The 25,097-nt window shown below is 44.1% G+C and overlaps 1 protein-coding gene across 3 annotated transcripts in view; it reads left to right on the top strand.

Moving 5' to 3' along the window:
- The window catches only part of LOC128321918 (adhesion G protein-coupled receptor E3-like), a 75,055-nt gene extending 52,024 nt beyond the window's left edge, over window positions 1–23,031 (top strand). The window contains exons 9-17 of one of the 3 annotated variants that reach the window (XM_053242453.1): window positions 1,923–2,119; window positions 2,912–3,082; window positions 5,197–5,391; window positions 8,351–8,586; window positions 9,622–9,688; window positions 10,836–10,927; window positions 15,290–15,458; window positions 21,135–21,233; window positions 22,708–23,031. In XM_053242453.1, coding sequence (XP_053098428.1) covers window positions 1,923–2,119; window positions 2,912–3,082; window positions 5,197–5,391; window positions 8,351–8,586; window positions 9,622–9,688; window positions 10,836–10,927; window positions 15,290–15,458; window positions 21,135–21,233; window positions 22,708–22,791 — 1,310 coding nt within the window. In that variant the 3' untranslated portion in view covers window positions 22,792–23,031. The remainder of the gene's footprint in view (window positions 1–1,922; window positions 2,120–2,911; window positions 3,083–5,196; window positions 5,392–8,350; window positions 8,587–9,621; window positions 9,689–10,835; window positions 10,928–15,289; window positions 15,459–21,134; window positions 21,234–22,707) is intronic. The other 2 variants (XR_008305417.1, XM_053242454.1) reach the window with 2 other exon arrangements.
- Window positions 23,032–25,097: the final 2,066 nt, after the last annotated feature.

Here is a 25,097-nt window from a genome sequence, read left to right as displayed (position 1 = left end):
TTAATGGTGAAGAGTCTACTCTGTACCATATATCTCCCCCACATCTTGTAGCTTTTCCTCTAGCCTACTGAAATTTATCTTCTCTCTCTCTCTCTCTTGTAGCAGGCTCAAGAAAGTAATATACGTTTGCAGCATGTCAGTAATAATGCCCAGAGGATCTTTGCAAATGCATTGTTAGATATTGTGCCATTCCAGCTATTAGTGTTCATGCACAGTTGGAACACTGTGTTCTACATCACTAGAAGGATGATGGTTAGGCATCAATATGGAGTCTGTTTTCCGTCAACTGATCACTCATATTCTGAACAAACTGGTGCATGATCCAAAACTGCAAATGGGCAAACCTTAACATTGTTCAAACAGTTATCAACAATTTAAAATAATCTGAACAAGGCATGTCTGGTGGACAGAGGAGTCTCGGGGAGGGAGAGGGGGTGCAGTGAGCTTCAGAGGGAAGGGGAGCAACAAAAAATGTTCCCTCCCTCAGAGCTCATGCTGCCCATTCGCTGCACCAGAGCTTTGCTAGTCTGGATGTTGACTGATGGCTTTATCTGTCAAGTCTAATATTCTCTCTCTATCCCTAAGTCAGCGGCACAACTTTTTAATGCTTCTCTAGCATTAGATTGATTCCTTTTTGCATTAGAAATACAGATCAAGCTCTGGGTGTGCAAAAGAACTTCTGCATCTAGTCTACAGCAATTTAGTGGCAAGCTGGAACTACAGGAAGCATTTAATCCTGGCATTGTATGTTGAGTTTTGTAGACAGGGCAGAGCATGGTGGCCTTGCCTTCTGCTGCTCCTGCCATGAAGACAGTTGTATGACTCACACAGGCCCACTTTAGGGAATTTGTGGCTTTACAAGAAGAGGATGCACTTGAACCACACACAGGACTCCCCAAATAGCCACATGTCAATGTCCTTTTTTGTGGTGATGGCAGCAGTTCCTTTCCCCTTCCTCATCTTGTTCTCCTCCAGCAGATGGACAGTGTGCTGATCAGGCTGAGAGATGCTAGTTTAATTCAGCTGGGCTGGGTGCTTTCTAGACTGTGCCGGAGGCAGTGGTGTATAATCCTACAGCAAACCCTAATGTTTGGAAGCCGGAGTTAGCCATCGGATTTTATACCATTTCCTCCCATGCTGAGGCTTTGAGAGGAGAGGAGCGGGTGGGTGATGTGGCGGCTTTTCCTCCCCCCTCCCCCCCTCCCGGATCAGTGAACTTGTGCAAGAGCATCGGGCCATTTCAATTACTCACAAGAGTAATAATAAAACACTCAGGTACACACACATACACATGCACACACACACACCTCTTAAAGGCACAAAGGGGAAATACAGCTGCAATCCTATGCACTCTACTTGGAAGGAGTCCATTGAAATAAATTGTTTTCTTCTGAGTAAACCCAGCAAGCCTGCAAACTGTTCTCAAAACTTTTTTAAAAAACACCAGCTACTATTTTATCACGCACAGACAACACTTTAAGCCTGAAACGTTAAGATAATGTCTGAATACAGACTGCGACTGTGCAAACTGCACCTTGCTGTTCCCACATGCAAGACGGTGTCAAAACCCAGATCGTACGAATGCACACCAAGCCTATATGTAGTGAAGCAATTTTAAGTTCCCATCTGGAAAGCACCCAAGAGCAGATTAGCCACCAAGGGAAGAAAGTATCTTCTCTTCCCTCTCAGCCTGGATGATGGCAAAGGTGGGGGGAAGATGTGCCTATGCATGGTAGAGCCTAAGGGGTGAGAAGATCCTCTGTCCTGTACACTTGTCCAAACAAAGAAAAGCAGATGCCGCTCCTCCCACTGAAAACAAGTGTTTCTTCACTGATCCTTTTGTTACCAGCATCTAGCCAAAGTTTTGGAAATAATGTGCCCTTTCCTTGTTCTGACCCTGATCTTCCTTATGTCTCCTGGAGATTCTGTTGCTGTAGCTTTTATATCATTCAGTGGACTGGGATCATTCCTAAGAGGAGATTTTCTGCAGAATAAGACTCTGCTGAGTGGCAGGAACCTAGAAAGCATTCATTTGAACTCCAGGGTGGTGAGTGCTTCCAGCAGCAAGCAGACGGAGAAGCTTCCCAGCCCTGTCAACCTCACTTTTGAACACCTTGAGGTGTGTGAACGATGTCCGTGGAGGAGATTGGGAAATGTCAAACATTATTTTCTATCCATCTTATGAATACATGATGGCTTACACATGTGCAGCAAAGCAGGCATGTGTGCAGATGTTCTGTTCTAAAGTAGCACTTCGCACTTACATTTATATACCGCTCTATAGCCAGAGCTCTCTAAGCGGTTTACAATGATTTAGCATATTGCCCCCCAACATTCTGGGTACTCATTTTACCGACCTCGGAAGGATGGAAGGCTGAGTCAACCTTGAGCCCCTGGTCAGGATCGAACTTGTAACCTTCTGGTTACAGGGCAGCAGTTTTACCACTGCGCCACCAGGGGCTCTTGTAAAGTAGTATAGGCATGCATGGGAAGGAGGTGATTTTCACTGATCTCCCCTTCCCGCTTAAGCATTCTTTGATACCTGAAAAAATATCCCTGAGAGTCATGCAGCCCTCAGGGACATATCTGTTAGTCGCACAGAGTGCTTCATAGGGACGGGAAGATCAGCAATCATTACCCCGCTTGTGTGCAATCTTACTCTGGAACAGAACAGCTGCATATGTGATTCCTTTGCTGTGTATACTCAACATTATGATGTTCTGAACTGAACTCTGTGTTTTGTAGTAAGCTTTGTGCCCTGCTAGTCAAACCCATATAGTCTTTTTCCTTGTCTTACATTTGCATTTGATGCCTCTTAGTTTTAAGTCACCCTAATCTGTGAATTAAAGGGAAACAAAGCTATCAGTTTTTTATGCACTTTCTATATATCTCGCTTAAACTCTTCTTGCAGAACAAAGGTAATGTGGCAGATGTTATTTGTGTGCATCTGAACACTGCCGAAGCGGATGGTGCCTGGTCTACTGAGGGCTGTCAGTGTCTCCATTCTAACAGCACTCATTCAGACTGCAGTTGCCAGTACATGTCTAGTTTTGCTGTGCTGATGTCCTCTGTTCCTATGAAGGTACGTTTCTTAAGAAGTTCTCAGTCTTCTACTGCAGGAAACAGTGAGACAGAACTGCCCAGGACACAGGTAAAATGATTATTCTTGAACTTGCGAAACTCAAGGCATTCACAGACCACTATTACAGCCTGCAGTTCTCAAACCAGTAGAGTGTAGCATAACTAAGATTAGTGAAGCTACACTTGAGTTACTGGTGCAGAAACACATCCACAGAATACCAGTGTGAAAATACTGCCCGTTTCTCTACCGTTGCTAATGATCAATTTTATTTCTATCGTATGTAGAGAATATTGGCTTGAAAACTGTTTGGGTGTTTGGATATTTCACTCAGAATCAGTGGATCAGAGAGACTAGTGGTTGAACGTACAGATGTGTGAGACCTGCTGAACCATGTTGCAAGTCTTCTCAGATCATTTCTGGCTTACCTCAAAATTCTTCAGAAGTTCCTCCTGAGACGGATTCCCACCCCACCTCACCCCACCCCACTCATTTTGTTTACTTTAGATGAAATCTTTTGGCCCTAAAGTTGTGCAGAATATGCAGTGATTGAAGATTGAGTTGATGCTGGCAGATTTTAAAACTGTTTTCTTCTGAAGTTGTGTATGATTGCTTCAGAAAGCTGGGGCTTCTTAAAATCAACAGGATGACTTGAGAATAAGTTATTTCCTTTGTATTATACTAGTAAATGAGGCCTGTCATTGAAGGAGCAAAATCATTTTGCCATTTTGCATAAAAAACATTTACAGCTTTCCCCATGCCTGTTCCCCAAGCCTGCTAAAAAGTAAAGTATTCAGCTACTTTAAGAGGCAGGTATCTGCAAAATTTGGTATCTGTAGGTACTTGGGAAGTATGACTTTATTTGCACAAACAAATTTACAAACAAACTCTTCAAAATATATAATAGATACACTTTTACACTTAATAGATACAAAATATATAATAGATACACATATATGTACAGTAAGATATTTGTTTTATTAATGTGCTTGCAAAAGGGAGTTTAAAAACAGTTTAAAATGTGTAGCATGTCAGCTTCAAACATTATTCCATAATTACCATATATGGTCAAGTTGAATCTGAGAAAGATCTTCTGCTTCTCTTAGGCATGATGTCATGTTTGAATTATTGATCTGATTATTGAATGTTAAAAATCTGTTCAGAACAATAACAGTTAAAATCTGATGATTATATTCAGAACTTCTAAAAAATAATTTTAAAAATATTAAAACATTACCTCAGCATATTTCAGTGTAAAAAGTAGTGCATTTGGCTAGGATTGTGTGCGCAGAATTTGTTATCTGTAGGTAATCAGGAAGTATGACTTTCTGATTACCTTTCTTTTGCCTATTAAGGTGGAGCATTGCTTAGTACGAAGAAAGGTTAGAGAGACTTTATATATATATAGAGAGAGATAAACTCAAACCCAGTGTAAATGGTAGGGAAGAGCTAAAGGAGGCTGTGAAGTATATTGGCTGCTAAGGAGTATGTGGTGTGTAGGAACACAGACATACAGCTGTGTGAACTTGGCTCTCTTGGTCCTTTTTCTCTCTCCCCGCCCACCTCATTTGTTGATTGAAATTACTGCCAGAGTGTATGTAATTAAAACTGTGAACCATATAAGCAGGTGACCCACAGAAACAGGAACAACACTGAGGCTGGCGTTTGACGCCGAAACATCTGTTTTTCTTATGCTTTTAGCAACATTTTTACAAGGTTTTATCATCCGTTTTTATACAATAGGTCTTAAAGAAATACTTGGGAGTCCTTTTGAATCTGCGTATTGCATTGCCAGTTTACTAATTTATCCGAAGTATGATTTTCTGTCGCACAAATACACCCACCAACTGTCTCTTCAAAATATATAATAGATGTAACGCATAAATATTCAGTGGATAATACATTTTAAACATTTCAACAAGATGCTTAGCACATGATTCTAGCCAATGCACCATTGCGACCAGTAGACTGAGATTTACGCCTGCTGAATAATTGTTCCTTTAAGTGCACACCAAATTAGGTAGATAAAGTTTAAAAGTAACGTGCTTGTCAAAATTAGAACAAATAAAGAAAGAAAGGCGATTTTTGGTCCTGAGAGCAACTTTCTTGTGTCACAGGGACACCCAGCCCTCACGATTATCAGCAACATTGGACTGTCTGTCTCAATCATCTGCCTCTTCTTGTCCATCATCACGTTTATCTTTTGCCATTCCATCCAAAGCAGCAGCACATTCATTCACCTGCAGCTGAGCCTGTTCCTCTTCTTTGCTGACCTCCTCTTCATAATGGGAATAGACAAGGCATACAATAAGGTACTCCTGAGCATCCGAAAATCATATTATGAAATGCTTTGCTCACCAACACCACATTCACATCCAGTTGTGCTTTTTACTCTGCTTAGAGTGAGGTTTGGTTTTTAACTTTGACTTAATTAAGACAACTAGGCCTATTTTTGCCCAAATGTTTCTCCTCCTGTTTGAGAGAGTGTGCTAGGCACTAAAGAACTGACTCACAAATACAGAAAATTTCCCCTAAAGATATGATACTGGAGCAATGTTTCCACCCCCACCCCCCTCATATCAATCTACGATTGGTCCACCTTAAGTGGTACAGTGGGGAAATGCTTGACTAACAAGCAGAAGGTTACCGGTTCGAATCCCCGCTGGTACTATATCGGGCAGCAGCGATATAGGAAAGATGCTGAAAGGCATCATCTCATACTGCGCGGGAGGAGGCAATGGTAAACCCCTCCTGTATTCTACCAAAGAAAACCACAGGGCTCTGTCGGCACCAGGAGTCAAAATCGACTTTACCTCTACTGTTTCATTGGAAGAGCAATATCATGTCCTATTCTTCATGTAGTGGAGAAGTGGCAATACCTTGATATAAAGGGGGATGCTGGTAGTACTGAAAGGGCAGAGACATGAATTTTAAGCAAGGTTGGTCTGGTGTCAAACGCCAAATCATGCTGCTTCTAATCTGAAAAAAAATTAAGTGGTGCCGTCGAGTCACTGTCGACTCCTGGCAACCACAGAGCCACGTGGTTTTCTTTGGTAGAACACTGGAGGGGTTTACGATTGCCTCCTCATCTCCAGTATGAGATGATGCCTTTCAGCATCTTCCTATATTGCTACTGCCCGATATAGGTGTTTCCCATAGTCTGGGAAACATACCAGCGGGGATTCGAACCAGCAGCCTCTTGCTCCCTAGACAAGTTACTTCCCCGCTGTGAAAGCAATGTAGATATTCTGCTCCGAGAGACTAGAGCAGGTCTGTCAATTGTGCCATATGCTGTCTGGGGTGTTGAATTGCTGCTTTGCAATGCTATCTAGTAGACCTGTCTCATACCTGTCTCACATTCTGATCACCATACCTCAAAAAGGACATTATAGAACTGGAGAAGGTGCAGAAGAGGGCAACCAAGATGATCAGAGACCTTCCTTACGAGGCAAGGCTACGACACCTGGGGGCTTTTTAGTTTAGAAAAAATATGACTGAGGGGCAACATGATAGAGGTCTATAAAATTATGTAAGGTGTAGAGAGAGAGAAATTCTTCTCCCTCTCGCATAACACTAGAAGCAGTGGTCATCCCATGAATCTGATTGCCAAGAAATTTAGGACCCACAGAAGGAAGTACTTTTTCACACAACACAGATTTGACCTATGGAATTCTCTGCTACAAGATATGGTGACAGCCACCAGCCTGGATGGCTTTAAAAAGGGCTTAGATAAATTCGTGGAGGACAAGTCTATCAATGGCTACTATTCTGGTGGCTATAGGCTACCTCCAGCCTCCGAGGCAAGATGCTTCTAAATTCCAGTTGCAGGGGAGCAACAGCAGAAGACAGAGCTATACTTAGGGTGGGGCGACCAGAGCAATTGCCCCCAGGCCCATGCTCCCCCAGCCCCCCCCTTTTTCTCCCCTCTCTCCCTTCCTCCCTTCCTTTCCAGCCATGCTTATTTTCGCAGGAGCTGGGAGTGGGGTGGAGAGAGAGTCTGAGGCTCCCGCTCAGTGAGTTGAACTGTGGGCAGGGCACCGGCAGCAGAGCCTCGAGAATGGGCCTGGGGCACACTCTTTCCCCTCCCCATCAGGACTCTGGCCCTTGAGCTCCCAGTGGCACGTGTCTGAACCAGATTCTTGGGAAGGTAGCGAGAAAGCTGCGGGCAGGAGGACAGGCAAGCAAATGCAGCTTGTGAGAAGTGGGTGAGGGCTGGCAGACAGGGGTGGCGCCCTCCACCCTGCAGAACTGGCTGGCTTGTTCCTCGCAGGCAGCAGCAGTGTGGCAGGCAAGTGCCCATGCAGGGGTGTCCATACAGCCCCATCCCCAGCTGCAGTGCACAAGACTTTGGCTCCCTGGCACATGACTCCGGCTGCTGGAGTCCCTCTAGGCTTCAGCTCCCTGCCCCCAATTATTAGGTCACTTCTGGAAGAGGACAGAGGCTGGGAAGAAGGGCCGGAGTCCTGGGTTCTCCTTAGAGGGAGCACAACCTGAGCTCCACGGAGTCAAAAGCAAGAGGGAAAGGAGAAGGGGAGGGAAAAGCCTCCTGAGTCTTGTGCAGGAAAGACACTTTTTGCAGGGGCAGGGGAAGAGCAAAACATGTTTTGGGGACTGAAAATATGGGTTATTAGGTTTTGGGGGGGGAGATCTGGACCCCTGATCATGACACCCACACCCACCCACCCCATCAAATGTTAAGGATGCCCTGCACAAGCTGATTCACCCTCAGCCCCACACACCCCAAGTAGGGTTGCCATATTCTGGCTTTCCAGATCCGGTTGCCTAATTTGCATAGTGTGTAAATTGTCTTGAAAATAATTTTTGAGCAGAATAGTGAATGCACGTTTTGCTCCATAACTCTGCTTCTATAAGGGCTAGAAAGAAAGAAAGAAAGAAAAAAAGAAAGAAAGAAAGAAAGGAAGGAAGGAAGATTAAATCTGGGCAAATCTAGGTGGGCTAAGCAATCTTGGTGAGAGATGCTTAAAATCTGGGTGAAACCTGGAATTCTGGGGAGCATGGCAACTCTACCCCCAAGGGACAGCCCTGGCAGGAGGGAGGGCATGCCCTCAGCTCTTGCCTGTGGGCTTCCCAGAGGCATCTGCTGGGCCACTGTGGGAAACAGGATGCTGGACTGGATGGGCCTTGGGCCTGATGTAGCAGGGCTGCCCTTATGTTCTTCTCCCACTTTGGATTCCTTTCCAAAGCCAGCAGTGTAAATGTAGTGCAAAGATCACATCTTGGCAAAAGGTTTGTGTTTTATTTCTGATCCAGGTCCTGTGCTCAGTGATAGCTGGGATGCTGCAGTACCTCTTTCTGGGCTGTTTTGTGTGGATGTTCTTGGAAGGTATAAATCTCTACCTCATTGTCAAGAATCTGAAAGTTGCAAATTACAGTGGTGCCAGCAAGCGTGTGAAGATATCCATGTACCTTTGTGGCTATGGGGTCCCTCTCATGATAGTAGCCATTTCTGCAGCAGTTGTTCCTGGGGCCTATGGAACTCATTATCAGTAAGTGCTGGATGTAATGAAGGTTTGTACTAAGAGAGCTGTGGTGTAGTGGTTAGAGTGTTTGACTAGTGCTGCAGAGACATGGGTTCAAATCCCCACTAAGCTGTGAAGCGGTGATAAAGGGTCAGACAGTCACTGTCTCTCAGCTTACCCACCTCATTGGGGTGGCTGTGAGGATAAAATAGCAGGAGAACCAAGAACAGTACCCTGAGCTCCTTGGAGGAGGGATGGGAAATAATAATAAACAGATGAATTAACACCAGTCCCTGCAAAGATCTCTCTTCAAAGCCTATGAAATCATGTGGAGTGCACGTGTAACAGTGGAACATCTTTCATTTACATGCCAGTCTTAAACACATTTATTTCAAAGCAAGTCCCACTGACTTAAATTGAACTTATTAAAAGTATATGTGCTTGGAATCACACTTTTATAGTGACTCCCATAACATTCACAAAGGATCCTTTACCACAATGATTATTACCAGTCGTGTTGATATTCATATCACCAGCCACCAGGTGGCACAAGAGTTCCCATTGGTAAATGACTAGAATACAGGAAGGGGCTGTTGGGGCAATCCAATGCATAAGATTGACAGATCATAACTGAAATCATTAGACAATCATGGGCTGCTTTCTAACTCTGTTACATTCTGCCAAGAACAAGCTGTGCCTTGTTCTGCTTAAAAGCCTAGAACTATGCTCTCCTTAAGCCTTCAGATATCACATATCCTCCTAATCCATACCCAGGATAGGAGTTCCTGCTATGATTTCTCACATGAATGCTTCCAGACAATCTGAACTGAGAGCCTGTTTAATAAATGTAGGCTGAGGCTGATTGATGTGAACATGTGTGCTATGATCAGAGAAAAGTATTCTGTGTTGTCCAGTGCACTTTTATGCAGGTATACTCAGAAGTAAATCTCATTGTGTTTGTGTTCAGTCATAATTACTCTCATGTAAGTGTGTATAGGACTGCAGTCTTAAGTGATTATGGATTCTTCCAGAGTTCTTCTGATGATTTTTCTTTCTTTCTAGCTGCTGGCTTGATACCGAAAAAGGTTTTACCTGGAGCTTTCTGGGACCTGTTTGTGCCATAATTGTGGTGGGTAAAAACTGGCTTTTAAATTCTCTAGGAACAGCAAAATGAAAGGATTTTACAGAATCTAGTCTGGGCTGAGAAGCAGAAGAAAGAAACACAGAAACTGCTTCAAATTCCACTGAAATCAATGAAGCAATGAAGTATTGAGCTGTCTTTTTTTCTTTTCTTTTTTAACGGTGTTGCTCAAAGGAAGCTGATATGGGTAGCAATCTTGAGGTTGGAGGAAATTCTTTAGAAGTAACAAAAGGGAACCAGCAATTGTGAGGAAAACCTCAATTTCCTCTATTTGCAGAGAATTCATACCTTTACAACTCTTGCTCATATCTGCAGGTTTTAAGGGACAGAGAGGAAAGAGGGGTGGCAACTAGATCTTTTGCCTTGGGGTGAGCCATCCTGGATTTGCTGCACATTTATCGCTGCTAAAGGAAAAGAAGCCATTTATGGACTGAGAGGCAGAAATGTTAGTATTGTGACCCCTGGCTAGGACTGAATAGCTTTCCTTTCACTAAACCACAAGCTTCCAAAAGTGAAACCCACTTTGGCTTGCTTTTGTTTCAGATCTAAAGGTAAAGTGTGCCATTGAGTCGGCGTTGACTCCTGGCAACCACAGAGCCCTGTGGTTGTCTTTGGTAAAATACAGAGGGGTTTACCATTGCTTCCTCCCTCACAGTATGATATGATGCCTTTCAGCATCTTCCTATATTGCTGCTACCCAATACAGGTGTTTCCCATAGTCTGGGAAACATACTAGTGGGATTAGAACCGGCAGCCTCTGGATTGCTTGTCAAGTCATTTCCCTGCTGCGCAATTAGGTGGCTGTTTTAGATCTAGAGTTCATCTAATCCTAAAGTTGTGGCAGTCTCCAGTGTCGGGTTCCCCTCCTGAATCCTGAAAGTCAGATTTACATTTGCTCTAGAGTCTTCATACAACTAGCTATCAATGTTATACAAGATTTCCTTTATACTTATAGATTAGAAATAGCTCTACCCATATCACTAGGGCAAGAGTATGTGAAGGTGATCTTCACATTTTTACATGATGGTAATTGTGGATTATTCCATTCATGACTGAGCTAGGTTAAGATAATTTTGTTTCACAATTTCTAGTAGAAGCTTTTTGAACCTATCTTTTCAAATTTTTTTAAAATCAGATCAACAGTGTTCTTTTCTGCCTTATTCTGAAGATTTTGCATGAGAAGATGTCATCCCTCAATTCAAAGATAAGCACTCTGAAAAATACCAGGTAAACCAACCACAAAGTAGAATGTGGCATATAGGGAAGTGAGACAGCCTAGGTGCCCAGTTGCCTCTGGTGACTTACGAACTGGGCCTGGCAGTTGCCATGTATATTTATTTATTATTATTATTTATTTATTGAATTTATATACCGCCTAGTATAAAAATCTCTTGTTGAAAAATTGGAGAATCTCTTTCAATCCTAGAGCTCAGCTCTGGAAGATATTAAGTATTCATCCTACACAGAGTGGCTGTGAGCACATGAAGAACTTTTAAGCAATCACAATCAGTGGTCATGATTCATTGGAGGATGGATGGGCTCCCATCAGAGATTATGGCTGGTAAATTGGCTTGGCACCTCTTAAGCACTGCTTAGGAGATGGCAAGGAGAGAAAACCAGATCAGAGGATGCATACATGAGAACAGGATCCCTCCCCTCACTATTGCATTCAGGCATCCATCTCTCTTCCTCCTTCCAAGTTAAGTCTTATAAAATCTGCCTGGCTCCCAACATTTAGCAAAACACACTGGTGCTTATGAGCTGTTGCCATGTGTTGGGGTCATGGACATTATGAAGCCATAATGGCAACTTAGCAAAGAGGGTGAAAGAAGGAGCCTGTCCTTTGTCCTGCTACCTGAAAGCTAGCCTCTCTTCATCGAAATATTGGAGCATCTTACACACATCAGTGCCATTAACCCTAGAAGCTGTCACACTAGTCTGGGTGCCAAAGTGGTCAACCTGGACGTTTGGTGTGCCAGACGTTTTTATCATTTTTTAAAAAAATACCTCCTTTATGTGCAGATGCCCAAACCAGATGATGCCACTCTGTGCCATCTTTCGGCAAGTTGAGATATTCGGCTCCAAAGTTTTGGTAACCAAGGAAGCTGGAAATGCTCATGCAGCAAGTGTTGCTCTTCAAAAAAACTCTATGTCTAGGCACTAATAAACGGTTAGAATTCATGGCAAATGACTGGGATATCAAGGGACTCAACAGTTTCAATTCAACTCGTGAATATTCAATTAGTGCAGTGAAATAATTTCCTCCCCCTCCTCCCCCGCTTCTCCAGACAAGGTGTATATTGCAGCAAGTGTGTGCTGATTTAGAGCAAATGTCATGATTTCCCTTGCCATGGTGTAGAAGTGTACAAGAGTGTTTAGCTACAAAACATTTACACCAGTTGGCGCTGCAAGGCTGAACAGAATGACAGTAATAAAGGCTATTCACATGAGCAGCCTAACCCAGTGATAGACTGCTCATGTGCAGCACTGGGATCTATGCGGATCCGAGCACTGCCTGCCTAACCTGTTAATGGAACAGATCTCGTGGTAATAAACCTTACTTTCAACCCCAACCTTTAACCAGGATTAAGGGCGCAGCCCGATGCCGGGGACATGTGGGTGCTTGGGCTGTGTGCAGCCCGAGCACGCACAGAGGCCAGGAGGCATCATGTGGAAGCATGATCCTCACTTTCTACCATCAAGGAAGGATTGTAGGGGGGGAAGGTAAGTTTGGCTCAGCCTTCCCCCCCTGCCCACCTGGCAGTTGTGTGCATAGCCTTATTTTTTTGATGAATTCCAAGATTTGTTTTGGAGTACATTTGATGGGATTCCAGTTGGAACCAAACATTTTGTTTCATCACATACCCAACCAAAATGAGTTGGATCCAGTAATGGTGGATCAGTTTGCAGCTGAATCCCATCTCGTAGTGTGGAGGTGGTAAACCTGTGCAAAATTGGACCATGTCCAATTTTACCACAATCAGAGGGATTCGGAGAGAGTCTGAACCCAAACATAAACACCACAGTTCAGATCAGACTTCTCCAACCCTTTTCAGAAATATTTCCAGAGCTCCAAATGGCAGTGAGAGGTTGTTGGTTTTTTAAATGCAATTGCAGATGGCAGAGGGAGGGGGGAAACCCATCTTCTACCTACTATCTGCCTGCCTGCCCATGCATATCTCATCTTCTCATCAAGTCCTGCCCCCAACCGCCCAAGTTTTTAGCCCTTTTTTACTCACATTAGCAGCTGCCAGCCGATTTCCAGATTTCTTTTGCAATTCTCTGGTGTGAGATAATTTCCCTTTAGTCTCTAATGTTACCTCACTTCCCCTGAGACTTTCTGTTATTATGTTTGTTTTCTTCCAGTTTCACAGTGAGTATCTGCAGTTACTTTTAAAAGCTTTAAAATGTTTTTGTCCATCCCCAACCCTGATTCTGATCCCAATCATGACCTGATTTTGAGAAGGGTCCAAAGAACCCTGAACCAACATTTTCGGGTTGAACAAGATTGGGTTGGATCCAATCCTGACTTTTGCACGCATGCACAGGCCTAGGAGGTGGGCATGTTTGACATTTGCCCTGAGTGATTCTGCAGTCGGCGGTAGTGAGAGTTGTGATGCACATGAACGTGCCTTTGCAGTTTTCAGGGACCACACTTTAAGTCTTGTTGCTGACAGTCTGCATTTATGTGGCTAGAGCAGCTGCTAACCTGTGTTGTAGCCTCACTGAGAACATCTTCAAAGCATTCTCCCTCCATTCCCACTCTGTGAAATATGAAGCCTTGTTTTGACTTCTCAATCACACTTCCTTTCCCAGCACCACAGGCAGTGGGCCACAGAGTCACAGCCAGACACAGAATGGGCTGCTAACAGTTTTTGCACAATCTCTCTGTATTTCTCCATTTTGCCAGTGACTTTGTCTGCCTTGGCTTTCTGCTTCCATAGTTACTTCCCCTTCCATAGTAAACTTCCGGTAGTAGTACACTAGCAAAACAAACACACCACTGTCATGGGAAATACCTCGGAATCACACCTTTCTGAAGAAACACCTGTGGCAGCATAGCTCACTTGCTGTAACAGCATAATGCCCGCTTCCTCATTTGTTCTAAGCTCTGTGTGTTGAGACAGTGCCACATAGGACCTAAGTGGGTACTTTGAACTTCCAGTTCCCACAAGTACATTGTCCATGCATTTTTCTTGACATACTCGACAGTTTTTGAATATATTATATTAATAATTTGCTTTTTGTTCTCAGTGAACACAACTTGCTTTGTTGGTAAAGGAACCTGTTTCAAAAGTCTGAGGTTTCTTGTTGCAGCTTTATCTTGTTCTTTCTCTGAAGCAGACTTGATACTGTACTTATAATACTGATCAAACGCTCTGTAGACAGTGGTCTGTGCAAGCCTATATCACACATTGTCATTGATTAACAAAAAAGGTGCATTGCTTCATCGTCATTGCTGTCTCATATACATGTCCATCTCCCACTTTAATCGATTTTCTCACAGCTGCCATGGTGACTACATTTTATCAGACAATGCAGCCACACCCATGTGCAATTTTCTGCAGCCCTGTAATATGCAGTCACAGCTGCACTAATTTAATGTGCACCAGCTGAATTAAAATTGTTGATTTCCTGTATGTCCTAGTCATATGCCATGAGTTCTAACCATTTATTGATCCCTAGAGATAGAGATAGATACTCACACACACTCACTCTCACACACTCGCTGTGTGATCTTTTCTAATTCTCTGTGTTACTGAAACTGGAGCTGAATATCTCAAATTGCCCAAAGGTTATGAAATGGCATTACCTGGTTTGGGCATCTGCACATAAAGGAGAGAGAAAAACAATGATAAAATGTTTGGCACAACAAAATTCCTGGTTGATGCAAAATAATATCCCAACTACCGGGTACTGGGAGGATGCCAATTCCAGTAAATGGGAAAATTCTGGGTTCCTGCAGAGTCTGTGACTGAACTGATACTAAATCTAGTTCCACATTTTCCCCTGAGAGGCTTTCTTTCCTTTGCCAGTCCCATTAGTAGCTTAGCTTGTCTGAATCCTCTCTTTTCTTGTAAAAAAAACAGGCTTCACAATAGCCTCTGGTCTCCTTCCATCAAATATATGTGAGGATGAATAGCGTTAATGAGAGCCACTGAAAGAGAGAGTGGTTTCAGAGTGGCTCAGACATGGCTCCCTGGCATTGTCCTCTTTTGTCTATTTTATTTATTTATTTGGTGTATTTGTGTACCACTCCAAACCTGCATCTCTGGTTTACAACTCAATAAAAACAACAATTAAAACAAATTCACATTAAAATCTATTTAAAAGCTTGGGTGAACAGAGGTGTTTTAAACAGTTTCTGTCAGAGATGGGGAATCAGGGAGTGGATCCCAAAGCTTTGGGGTAGCAACGAAGACAGCCCGACCCTGAGTAGCCACAAGATGAGCTGGTGGCAAGTGCAGGTGGACCTCCCTGGATGATCAATGGGGCTCATAACGAAGAAGGCATTAAAAAAAAAACCTGGACCTAAACTTTTTAGGGCTATATTTGGTTGATATCCACAACTGTCATCCTCTATTGCAGGTCACTGACAGTGAAGGCCATATCCCATGTCTTCATTCTGGGTGTGACTTGGTGCTTTGGCCTCTTTCAGTATGGCCCAATGGCAGAAATAATGAAATACCTGTTCATCCTCACCAACAGTGTGCAGGGGGCCTTCATCTTCCTAGTGCACTGCCTGCTCAACAAAAAGGTGATATATGGGGCAAGAGGGAGAAGCAACATTAAATAAAGTGTGGGGTTGTCATATGTTATGAGAAGAAGCTTAATGGAGACACTTTCAAGACTGGCCCCAGGCTTTTCTGGGTCCCTGGCAAAGAGACAATCCGCACTCTCCTGGTCTTACCCTAGGCTTCCGGGTCTGGCTCTTTCCCCCTCTCCCTGTGGTGAATGGGGCATGTCCTCACCTCTTGCCTGTGGGCTTCCCAGAGGCATCTGGTGGACCACTGTGTGAAACAGGATGCTGGACTAAATAGGGCTTTGGCCTGATCCAACAGGGCTGCTGTTTTGTCATTATAAGAACATAAGAAAAGCCTTGCTGGATCAGGCCCAAGGCCCATTTAGTCCAACATCCTGCTTCACACAGAGGCCCACCAGATGCCACTAGGAGCCTGCAGGCAGGAGTTGAGGGCATGCCCCCTCTCCTGCTGTTATTCCCCTGCAACTGGTACTCAGAGGCATCCTGCCTTTGAGGCTGGAGGTGGCCTATAGCCCTCTGACTAGTAGCCATTGATATACCTCTTCGCCATGAAGTTATCCAAACCCCTCTTAAAGCCATTCAGGTTGTTAACTGTCACCACATCTTGTGGCAGAGAATTCCACACGTTGATTATGCGCATGGTTCAGGAACAGGTACGCTCAGTATCTTCTGCCATGACGACAAACACAAAGTACTCATTTAGCTTCTCTGGGTTTTTCATCCCATTGTGCATCACTTTACACTTGCCAACACTGAACAGCATTAGCCATTTTGTTGCCCACTCACCAAGTTTGAAGAGATCCTTTTGGAGCTCCTCACAATCCATTTGGGATTTCACTATCCTAAATAGTTTGGTATCATCTGCAAATTTGGCCAACTTGCTGCTTACCCCTACTTCTAGATCATTTATGAATAAATTTTAAAGCACCGGTCCCAGTACAGATCCCTGGGAGACCCCACTGCTTACTTCCCTCCATTGTGAAAACTCGCCATTTATACCTACCCTCTGTTTCTTGTCTTTCAACCAGTTAGCAATCCACACATGTACTTGTCCCCTTATCCCATGACTGCTAAGTTTCCTCAGGAGTCTTTGATGAGGAACTTTGTCAAAAGCTTTTTGGAAGTCCAGGTATACTATGTCAACTGGATCACCTTGATCCACACACTTGTTGACACTCTCAAAGAACTCCAAAAGGTTTGTGAGGCAGAAGCCATGCTGGTTCTCTCCCAGCAGGGCCTGTTCTTCTACGTGCTTTACAATTTTATCCTTGAGAATGCTTTCCATCAATTTGCCTGGAATGGACGTTAAGCTAACTGGCCTGTAATTTCCTGGATCACCCCTGGATGCTTTTTTGAAAATCGGTGTTACATTTGCTACTTTCCAGTCCTCCGGTACAGAGCTTGATTGCAGGGATAAGTTATATATTTTAGCAAGGAGGTTGGCAATTTCACATTTGAGTTCTGTGAGGACTCTTGGATGGATGCCACCCAGCCTTCTCTGCGTTTTTCATCCCAATGTGCATCACTTTACACTTGCCAACACAGAACCGCATTAGTAATTTTGTCGCCAACTCACTCAGTTTGGAGAGATCCTTTTGGAGCTCCTCACAATCTGTTTTGGATTTCACTACCAGAAAGAGTTTGGTATCGTCTGCAGATTTGACCACCTCACTGCTTACCCCTACTTCTAGATCATTTATGAATAAATTAAAAAGCACCGGTCCCAGTACAGATCCCTGGGGGACCCCACCTCTTACTTCCCTCCATTGTGAAAACTCTCCATTTATACCTACCCTCTGTTTCCTGTCTTTCAACCAGTTAGCAATCCACACATGTACTTGTCCCCTTATCCCATGACTCTAAGTTTTCTCAAGAGTCTTTGATGAGGAACTTTGTCAAAAGCTTTTTGGAAGTCCAGGTATACTATGTCAACTGGATCACCTTGATCCACACACTTGTTGACACTCTCAAAGATCTCCAAAAGATTTGTGAGACAAGATTTACAGATATGATATGGCAGAAGCCATGCTGGTTCTCCCCCAGGAGGGCCACCTGTTCTATGTGCTTTACAATTTTATCCTTGAGGATGCTTTTCATCAATTTGCCTGGAACAGACATTAAGCTAACTGGCCTGTAATTTCCCCGATGGCCCCTGGATGCTTTTTTGAAAATTGGTGTCACATTTGCTACTTTCCAGTCCTCCAGTACAGAGCCTGATTGTAGGGATAAGTTATATATTTTTGCAAGCAGGTCGACAATTTCACATTTGAGTTTGTCTGGCTTTGGGAAGGAGGAGTTCTCCAAAGTGACTTTTCTGCTCTTTTGCAGTGAATTATAGGTGTGGGCGTTGCCTCAGAGTTGGGGAAGGGAAGAAGTTTATTCACTCCCCTCCTTCACCTATCAGTGGAAGCCAAAAGCCTGAACTCCTGTCCAGGAGACTGTCAGGCCCACAAACCCTGTCCTGACTGATCTGCTCATCCTCGGCAGCCTCTGCCTTAAATAAATCCCTGCATCTCAGACACTCCTCCTCGCTTTCAGCCTGCTCTGTCTTCCCTGGCCAGGCACGTGTCCTGGACACCCAATCCCTGGCCTCCAAAGGGTGCTCATTCCCCAACTCCACACCCTGCCTTATCACTCCTCCAGCTGCTTGCAGCTGTGGAGCTGTTATCCTGGCTATTCCCTCTCCACCAATCTGTTGCCTCTTGGGTGACACCTGCCCACCCCCCAGCAGCTGGTGCATGTCTCTCTGAATCCTCTCTGGCTTCTGAGAGGTAATTGCCAGGGCTGTCCTGGCGTCTGGAGCTCTTGGCATTCTACCGGCTGGCTGGGCACACCTCCCTGTCTCAGGGAGGAGGGGAGGAAACCCCAACAGAGTTCTTTAAGGACTCTTGGATGGATGCCGTCTGGCCCTGGTGATTTGCTAGTTTTCAATTTTTCCAGACAGTTTAGAACATCAAACCTTGTCACTTCTATCTGACTCAGTTCTTTAGCCTCTGTCCCCGAAAAGCCTGGTTCAGGTATATGCATTGCTCAGTATCCTCTGCCATGAAAACAGATGCAAAGAACTCATTTAGCTTCTCTGCAACCTCCATATCCTCCTTAATAATCCCTTTCACTCCCTCATTGTCTCATGGTCCAACCAGCCCCTGGCAGGTTTCCTGCATCTGATGTATTTAAAGAAGTTTTTGTTATTCCCCTTGATGCTTTTAGCTAAATGTTCCTCAAACTCTCTTTTCACCTCCCTTATTGTCACCTTGCATTTCTTTTGCCAGAGTTTGTGTTCCTTTTTATTTATTACTATTTATTATTAAAACTTTTATACTGCCCTTCCAAAAGGCTCAGGGCGGTTTACATTAAAACACCATTAAAATCAGTTAATAAGTAAAACAAAAATTATAAAGCATAAAAACAATGATTAACAATTAAAAACATCATAAAACCACAATTAAATAATCAGAACAGTTTAAAATTTTTAAAAAGCTGAGAAAGCCTGGTTGAAGAGATGTGTTTTCAGGGTGGTTTTTTTTTTTGAAAATTGCCAGATATGGGGAGGATCGTATCTCAGCAGGGAGAGCATTCCACAGTCTCGGGGCAGCAGCTGAGAAGGTCTGTCTCTGTGTAGCCACCAAACGAGTTGGTGGCAACTGGAGACGGACCTCCTCAAGAGACCTCAATGGGTGGTGGGGCTCATAGTGAAGAAGATGCTCTCTTTTTGTTCTCTTCATTTAGACAGGCCTTCCAATTTCAGAAGTCTTCTTCTCCTTTATGGCTTCCTTGACTTTACCTGTTAGCCATGCTGACGTCCTCCTGGACTTAGTGGTACCTTTATTCCTTTTTGGTATAAATTCTAACTGGGCTTCTAGTACTGTGGTTTTGAGTAAAAAATTCTATGCATTCTTGAGTGAAGTGACTCTCCTGATTTTCCCTTTTAGTTTTCTTTTCATCATACTTCTCATTTTGGAGAAGTTTCCTCTTCTGAAATTCAAAGTGTCTATGCTAGACTTCCTTGGTGATTCTCTCCCCGCATGTATGCTGAATTTGATCGCACTATGGTCACTGTTCCCTAATGGGTTGATGACACTGACATCACGCACCAGGTCCTGGGTGCCACTCAGAATTAAGTCCAAGGTCACCTTCTCTCTGGTTGGTTCCAAGACCAACTGTTCTAGGGCACAGTCATTCAGCGTATCTAGAAATTTGGCCTCTTTGTCGTTACCTGACTGTGAATTTACCCAGTCTATGTATGGGTAATTGAAGTCACCCATTATTACTGCCCTGCCTCTCCTTGACACCTCCCTGATTTCCTTCTGCAACTATTATGTTCTAATGAGCTGGAGCAGAGCAAGAAGATGGTGTAGTGTACCCAAGGGTTGCCATATTCTAGCTTTCCAGATCTGGGTGCCTAATTTGCATATTATATACATTGGCTTGAAAATAATCTTTGAGCAGAATATTGACTGCATTTTGTGCTCAATTATCCACCTGCTTCTACAAGAGCTAGAGCTTAGCTTTTTTTTCTCCTGCTTTTTTTTTTTTTTAATGAAAGCCGAAATCCGGGCAAATCTGGGTTGGCTAAGCAATCTGGGTGAGATGCTTAAAATCTGGTGGAAACCCAGAATAGAGTGGCATGGCAACTCTACAACTGTACTTGAGCAAGGAGGGATGACTAGGAGGAGAGTCAGAATAATATTTTGTAGAGAAGCAAGAAATGGCATGATCGAGGACAGCATGGAGTGGCAAAAAGAGGGAGGCAAGTAATGGGAGAGGATAGGAGAAAAAAGAGTCATTGGTGTTGTGGCAATCACACAAAAGTTGTATAGTGGAGTGGGAAGCAGGTGGCAAGTAGGACACATTACAGGCAAATGTTGGGTAGAGAGGGGATATTCAGAGATGTGAGGGGGCACTATTTTGGGAGAGGAGAGGAGAGGAGAGGAGAGGAGAGGAAAGGTTGTGCTGTTGAGGCAGTGTTGACTCCTGGCGACCACAGAGCCATGTGGTTTTCTTGGTAGAATATAGGAGGGGTTTACCATTGCCATCTCCTGAGCAGTATGAGATGGTGCCTTTCAGCACCTTCCTATATCGCTGTTGCCCGATATAGGAGTTTCCCATATTCTGGGTGAGATGCTTAAAATCTGGTGGAAACCCGAAATTTCGGGGGGCATGGCAACTCTCCAACGGTACTTGAGCAAGGAGGAATGACTAGGAGGAGAGGGGAGCCATACTCTGGGAAACTCCATATTCTGGGACTCCCATATTCTGGGAAACTCACCAGCAGGGATCCAAACAGCAGGGATTCAAACAGGGATTCAAACTCACCAGCAGAGATTTAAACCAACAGCCTCCTGCTCTCTAGGCAGGTTGCTTCCCTGCTCCGCCATTAGGTGGCTAACACTGTTTTGGGCAGAGGCAATTCATGCTGTGAAGCAGTGAATCACTGAGTGATGAGTCATCAAACCAAGTGCTCTCAAGTGTTATGCAAACATGTGTGAATCAGCCCTCACAAATGCTGAGATCAAGAACTGGCAGGATGGTGTAAATCAATACAGTGGGAGAAGTAGAAAACACATTCAGTGCCAGTACATCCTTTTAGGAGCATGCGGGATGAGAGAACACCATTACAGTGGCAGAATAGATTGTTTCCACTCAGTGACTCTGTGTTTTGGATCCCAGGTGAGAGAAACGTATCGCCATTGGATTTGTTGCGGAAAAGATACCCAGCCTCCTGTTTCTGATATATCTATGACTTCTGTTCCCTCCAGCATTCCTGTGGTAAGATAGATGCATGAGCTAAAGATTTTATCAAACAGCAGTGAAATGGGTAACCTGCCTCCATCAGCTCCTATGTCATCAAGTATTCTGAGGATAATTCCTAGGCCAGGGGTAGACAACCTTGCTTTTCAGCTGTAGTTAAACTACAACTAATAACTACAAATAAATTGTGGCTGGGGATGATGGGTGTTGTAGTTCAACAACAGCTGGAAAGCCAAGATGGTCTACTCCTGGCCTAGGAAATGTTTTCAGGGTCACAGTGCTACATCATCTCCCAGTGCATTGTGGGGAGGGAAATGGTGCCCTCTCTTCTGAGCATGTTGTGTCATGCTCTGGGGATTCCAGGAAGGCAGATGGAGCCAGTTGATGGAGAAACAAATGGTGTTTGTAGTACTGCTGTTGCTGCCCACAGAAGTGGTGGTGGCTTTTTCAGCCCTAAGCAATAAAAATGCTTCTGCTTTAGGTAAGCGACCTTTACATATACAAAAACTGTTGGGGGGGTCCCTTCTAAAAAAAAAAAAAAAAGATAGGGTTTCTAACCCTTCCATACATCCCAAAATCATAATAATTTTGGCATAAATGCTGGGGTTGAATAAATTTTGCCCAGAACTGGAAGAAACTCCATGTAGATGAAGTCAGAGTTTAACTAGGGAGTCAAACCAAGCCATCAGAATGCTGCCTCCTGAAAAATTATTTCAGGTGTATGTCCCGATATATTATTTATAGAAGTATTTTAGGGCATCAGGAATTCATGGAAAGTGCCAGTGCTTGTACATTCAAAAACAAACATCTGTAGAAACCTGAAGACGGAAGCCAGTGTGGTTCTAAAAAGTGCTACTTTTAAAATTATGAGAGCAGAAGGTCAGTGTGCAGAGGTATACCTAGGTAATTTTGGAGCCGAGACCTAAAGGCCTTTTGGGGGTCCTACTCCGTGCGATCAGGTGGAGCAGGCCCAGCCGCAGGAGCTGGGTTGGGCAGGCGGAGCAGCCCCCACCAAACCAAGCTCCCCTCCCCCCTGCACAACAGGAGATCAGGCAGGTCCTCGGCGTCCCTGCCCCACCCCCACAACAAGAGATCAGGTGGGCAGGCTGGCTGCACAGGTTGTAAGCTTGCATGGTCGGCGGGAGGATGGGCTGCTGCAGGGTGTAGCGCAGGCCGGTGGCACAGCCATCACCTGCGGGACATGGGGTAGGGGCGGGCGCCCAGGTGGTGGAGGATTGGACTTCAGACTGGAAGTCCAGTCCAAAGAGCACCACTGTAAGTGTGTGTTATGAAAATGGCAGCTCTCACAATATGACTATTCCAGTCACATGCCAGATCACTAATCATCTTTTTAAAGGGGAAGGAGGAGGATAGAATTTTTGGCTAAAGCAGGCAGACTCCCCTTCCCTACGCTTTTATACTGCATGCTGCTTATGTATCTAGCTCATGGCCTATTTCATGTATTAATTAAGGCCTCTTTTTCCGTTTCCAGGTAAACCTACAAAATACTTCACCAAAGCAACAAGGGATAACATGGGGGGAGGAAGCTTCATCATCCACGACACTTCCTCATTAATTTCCTATATCGATCTCATCCTCCCTGTCAAAGCACAACAGAAAGGAGAGACTTCAGACTTTACAGAACTGCTCTTTTTCATATCCAGGCAATTGTTTGCCTGCTGCTTTTGCTGCTTGATCTTTAAAGTATTCCAGAAGTCGAGAACCATGTAGCTGAGATCCTGATTAAGCCGCTCCCTGTTGCTATTACCATCCTCTCTAAAAATATAATAATAAAATATAAAAGCAATGCAGAATAGATCACATTCCTCTGGCACATTCCATTTAAGTGAAAAGCCTGTGTTCTCTTAACAAAGCAGTGGGCTTGGATTGAACAAATCCAGAGGACAGGAGTAATGATTTTGAGGGGAGTTGTAGTTATCTCTGGCGGTAGTGCCTTGGCAACAGTATAACCCTAATGGCAATAATCAATTACCTTTGGTAGCCCTGATCAAATTTGTACCTGTAGATTCTCATTTCTAGCTGAGGTTTCTGAGGCCGGAGGAATCGCTGCTGCCCTTCCATACCCAGGGCTCTCACAACCATGCTGGCACAGAAGATGAATTCAATTAGTAATTGCACCTACTTCCACTTGTCCTGAAATGTAGGTGGAGATGCCCACCCCACACAAATGTGGTGACCCTTGAGCCTGATCTAGGTTTGCTTTTGTTTTTTGTTTTACCTTGGAATGTGTAATGCAATATGAAGAGCAAATGAGGACTGCAGAAGGATGTATTTAGACTGTAGAGATCAATCCCTCCCCCTTAAGAGCCATATAAATTGCTCATTCAGTGCCAGTTGTCAGTGGACCAGGGCCAATACACAGGAATTTTGCGCATCTGGTGATTCTGTTTGAAGCCTGTCTGCAGTCCAGGATTCAATGTGTCTTGAATACAGATCATGCGTATCAGTTATCATGAGCACAGACTGATTTAATGCTTCACTTTTCTAACCATACTGGCCTACCTTACAGGGCTGTTGTAAGGATTCAAGATAATGCACAAGAAGCATTTGAAATACACTTAATAACAATAATACTTGCATTTCTCATCTTAGTTTCTGAGATACAAAATTAGGGCCCATGCTGAAGTAATGTGAATTGAGTCTTTATTCAAGTTGTAGTCAAGAATGTGACGAAGCAGTTGTCTGATGACTAGCTGTCCAGCAGATGGGTTGTGTGGCAAAACAATCAGAAGACTCCTTCACCAAACACAATTAATTGTGCCCGCCATGTTGAAAAGATTGTCTACAACACATTGTCCCTTAAATTTCAGCTTCTTAGAATATGAAATGGAGATGAGAGGAAGAGAAAGCAGGTATCACTCAAGGCAGGGGTTCTCAAACTTGGGACTAGGGGAGAGGGGGCCTGTGCTCGCCCCTCTCCCCAGCAGCCCCTCAGAGTGAGGGAGATAATGGAGCTGGGGGGCCCTCAGGAGCTGGGGAGCCCGGGTTCTTTCAGCCCATCCGCTCAATTATAGCTACACCCCTGGTTGGAGTACAGCTCCCATCCGCAGCTACAATTTATTGCAGCTGGGCTAGGGATGTTGGGTGCTTTGATCACCTCACTCTAGAGCAGGGATTCTCAACGTGTGGGTCCCCAGATGTTGTTGGACTTCAACTCCCATAATTCCCAACCAAAGGCCACTGGGGCTGAGGATTATGGGAGTTGAAGTCCAATAACATCTGGGGACCCACACGTTGAGAAACCCTGCTCTAGAGAAACATTGAAGAAGGGTGGAATATGGGATAGTCCTGTGACCTCGTCTAATTGTGATCGTGCTTCAGGAGCACCTGTATTTCTGGCAAACTCTCCAGTATTGCACATGGAGTTGCTGCTATTGGGTACTATTTTAAGGCATTAAAAAGAAAACACATTATGACAACTGCTTTTAGGGCACCCTGCTTTTTCATAAACCTGAACGTAGGTGTATCCAAGTATGAGCCCTGGGATCTTGATGAATCTTGCCTCCCACTACTGAGCTCTCAAATGGCACCCCAGGTTCACTTGCATTAACTGCAGGCTTTTGCATGTGCTTTTGGACCATTTTTAATATATTATCTTGCATACACATTTGAAACGAATAGTCTTCAACTCATACACGCCATAACAATACTAAAGACATCAGGCAGGTATTACATTTAAAAGGACATAAAGTTGCTATTACTTCAAATACAGTGCTATGGTATAATATTTATAGCAGTGGTGGTGGTAGTATTAGTAGTAGTATAATGCAATTTGAGTTACACGAACAATTATAGCACAAATCTATGGTGCGGCCACATTTGGAGTTCTGCATACAGTTCTGGTCACCACATAAAACTATA

The sequence above is a fragment of the Hemicordylus capensis genome, chromosome 4, assembly GCF_027244095.1.
Source record: "Hemicordylus capensis ecotype Gifberg chromosome 4, rHemCap1.1.pri, whole genome shotgun sequence".
NCBI classification, from domain to species: Eukaryota; Metazoa; Chordata; class Lepidosauria; order Squamata; family Cordylidae; genus Hemicordylus; species Hemicordylus capensis.
The sequence above is the reverse complement of the archived record's forward strand: the minus strand, read 5'-3'. Positions and strand labels throughout refer to the sequence as shown.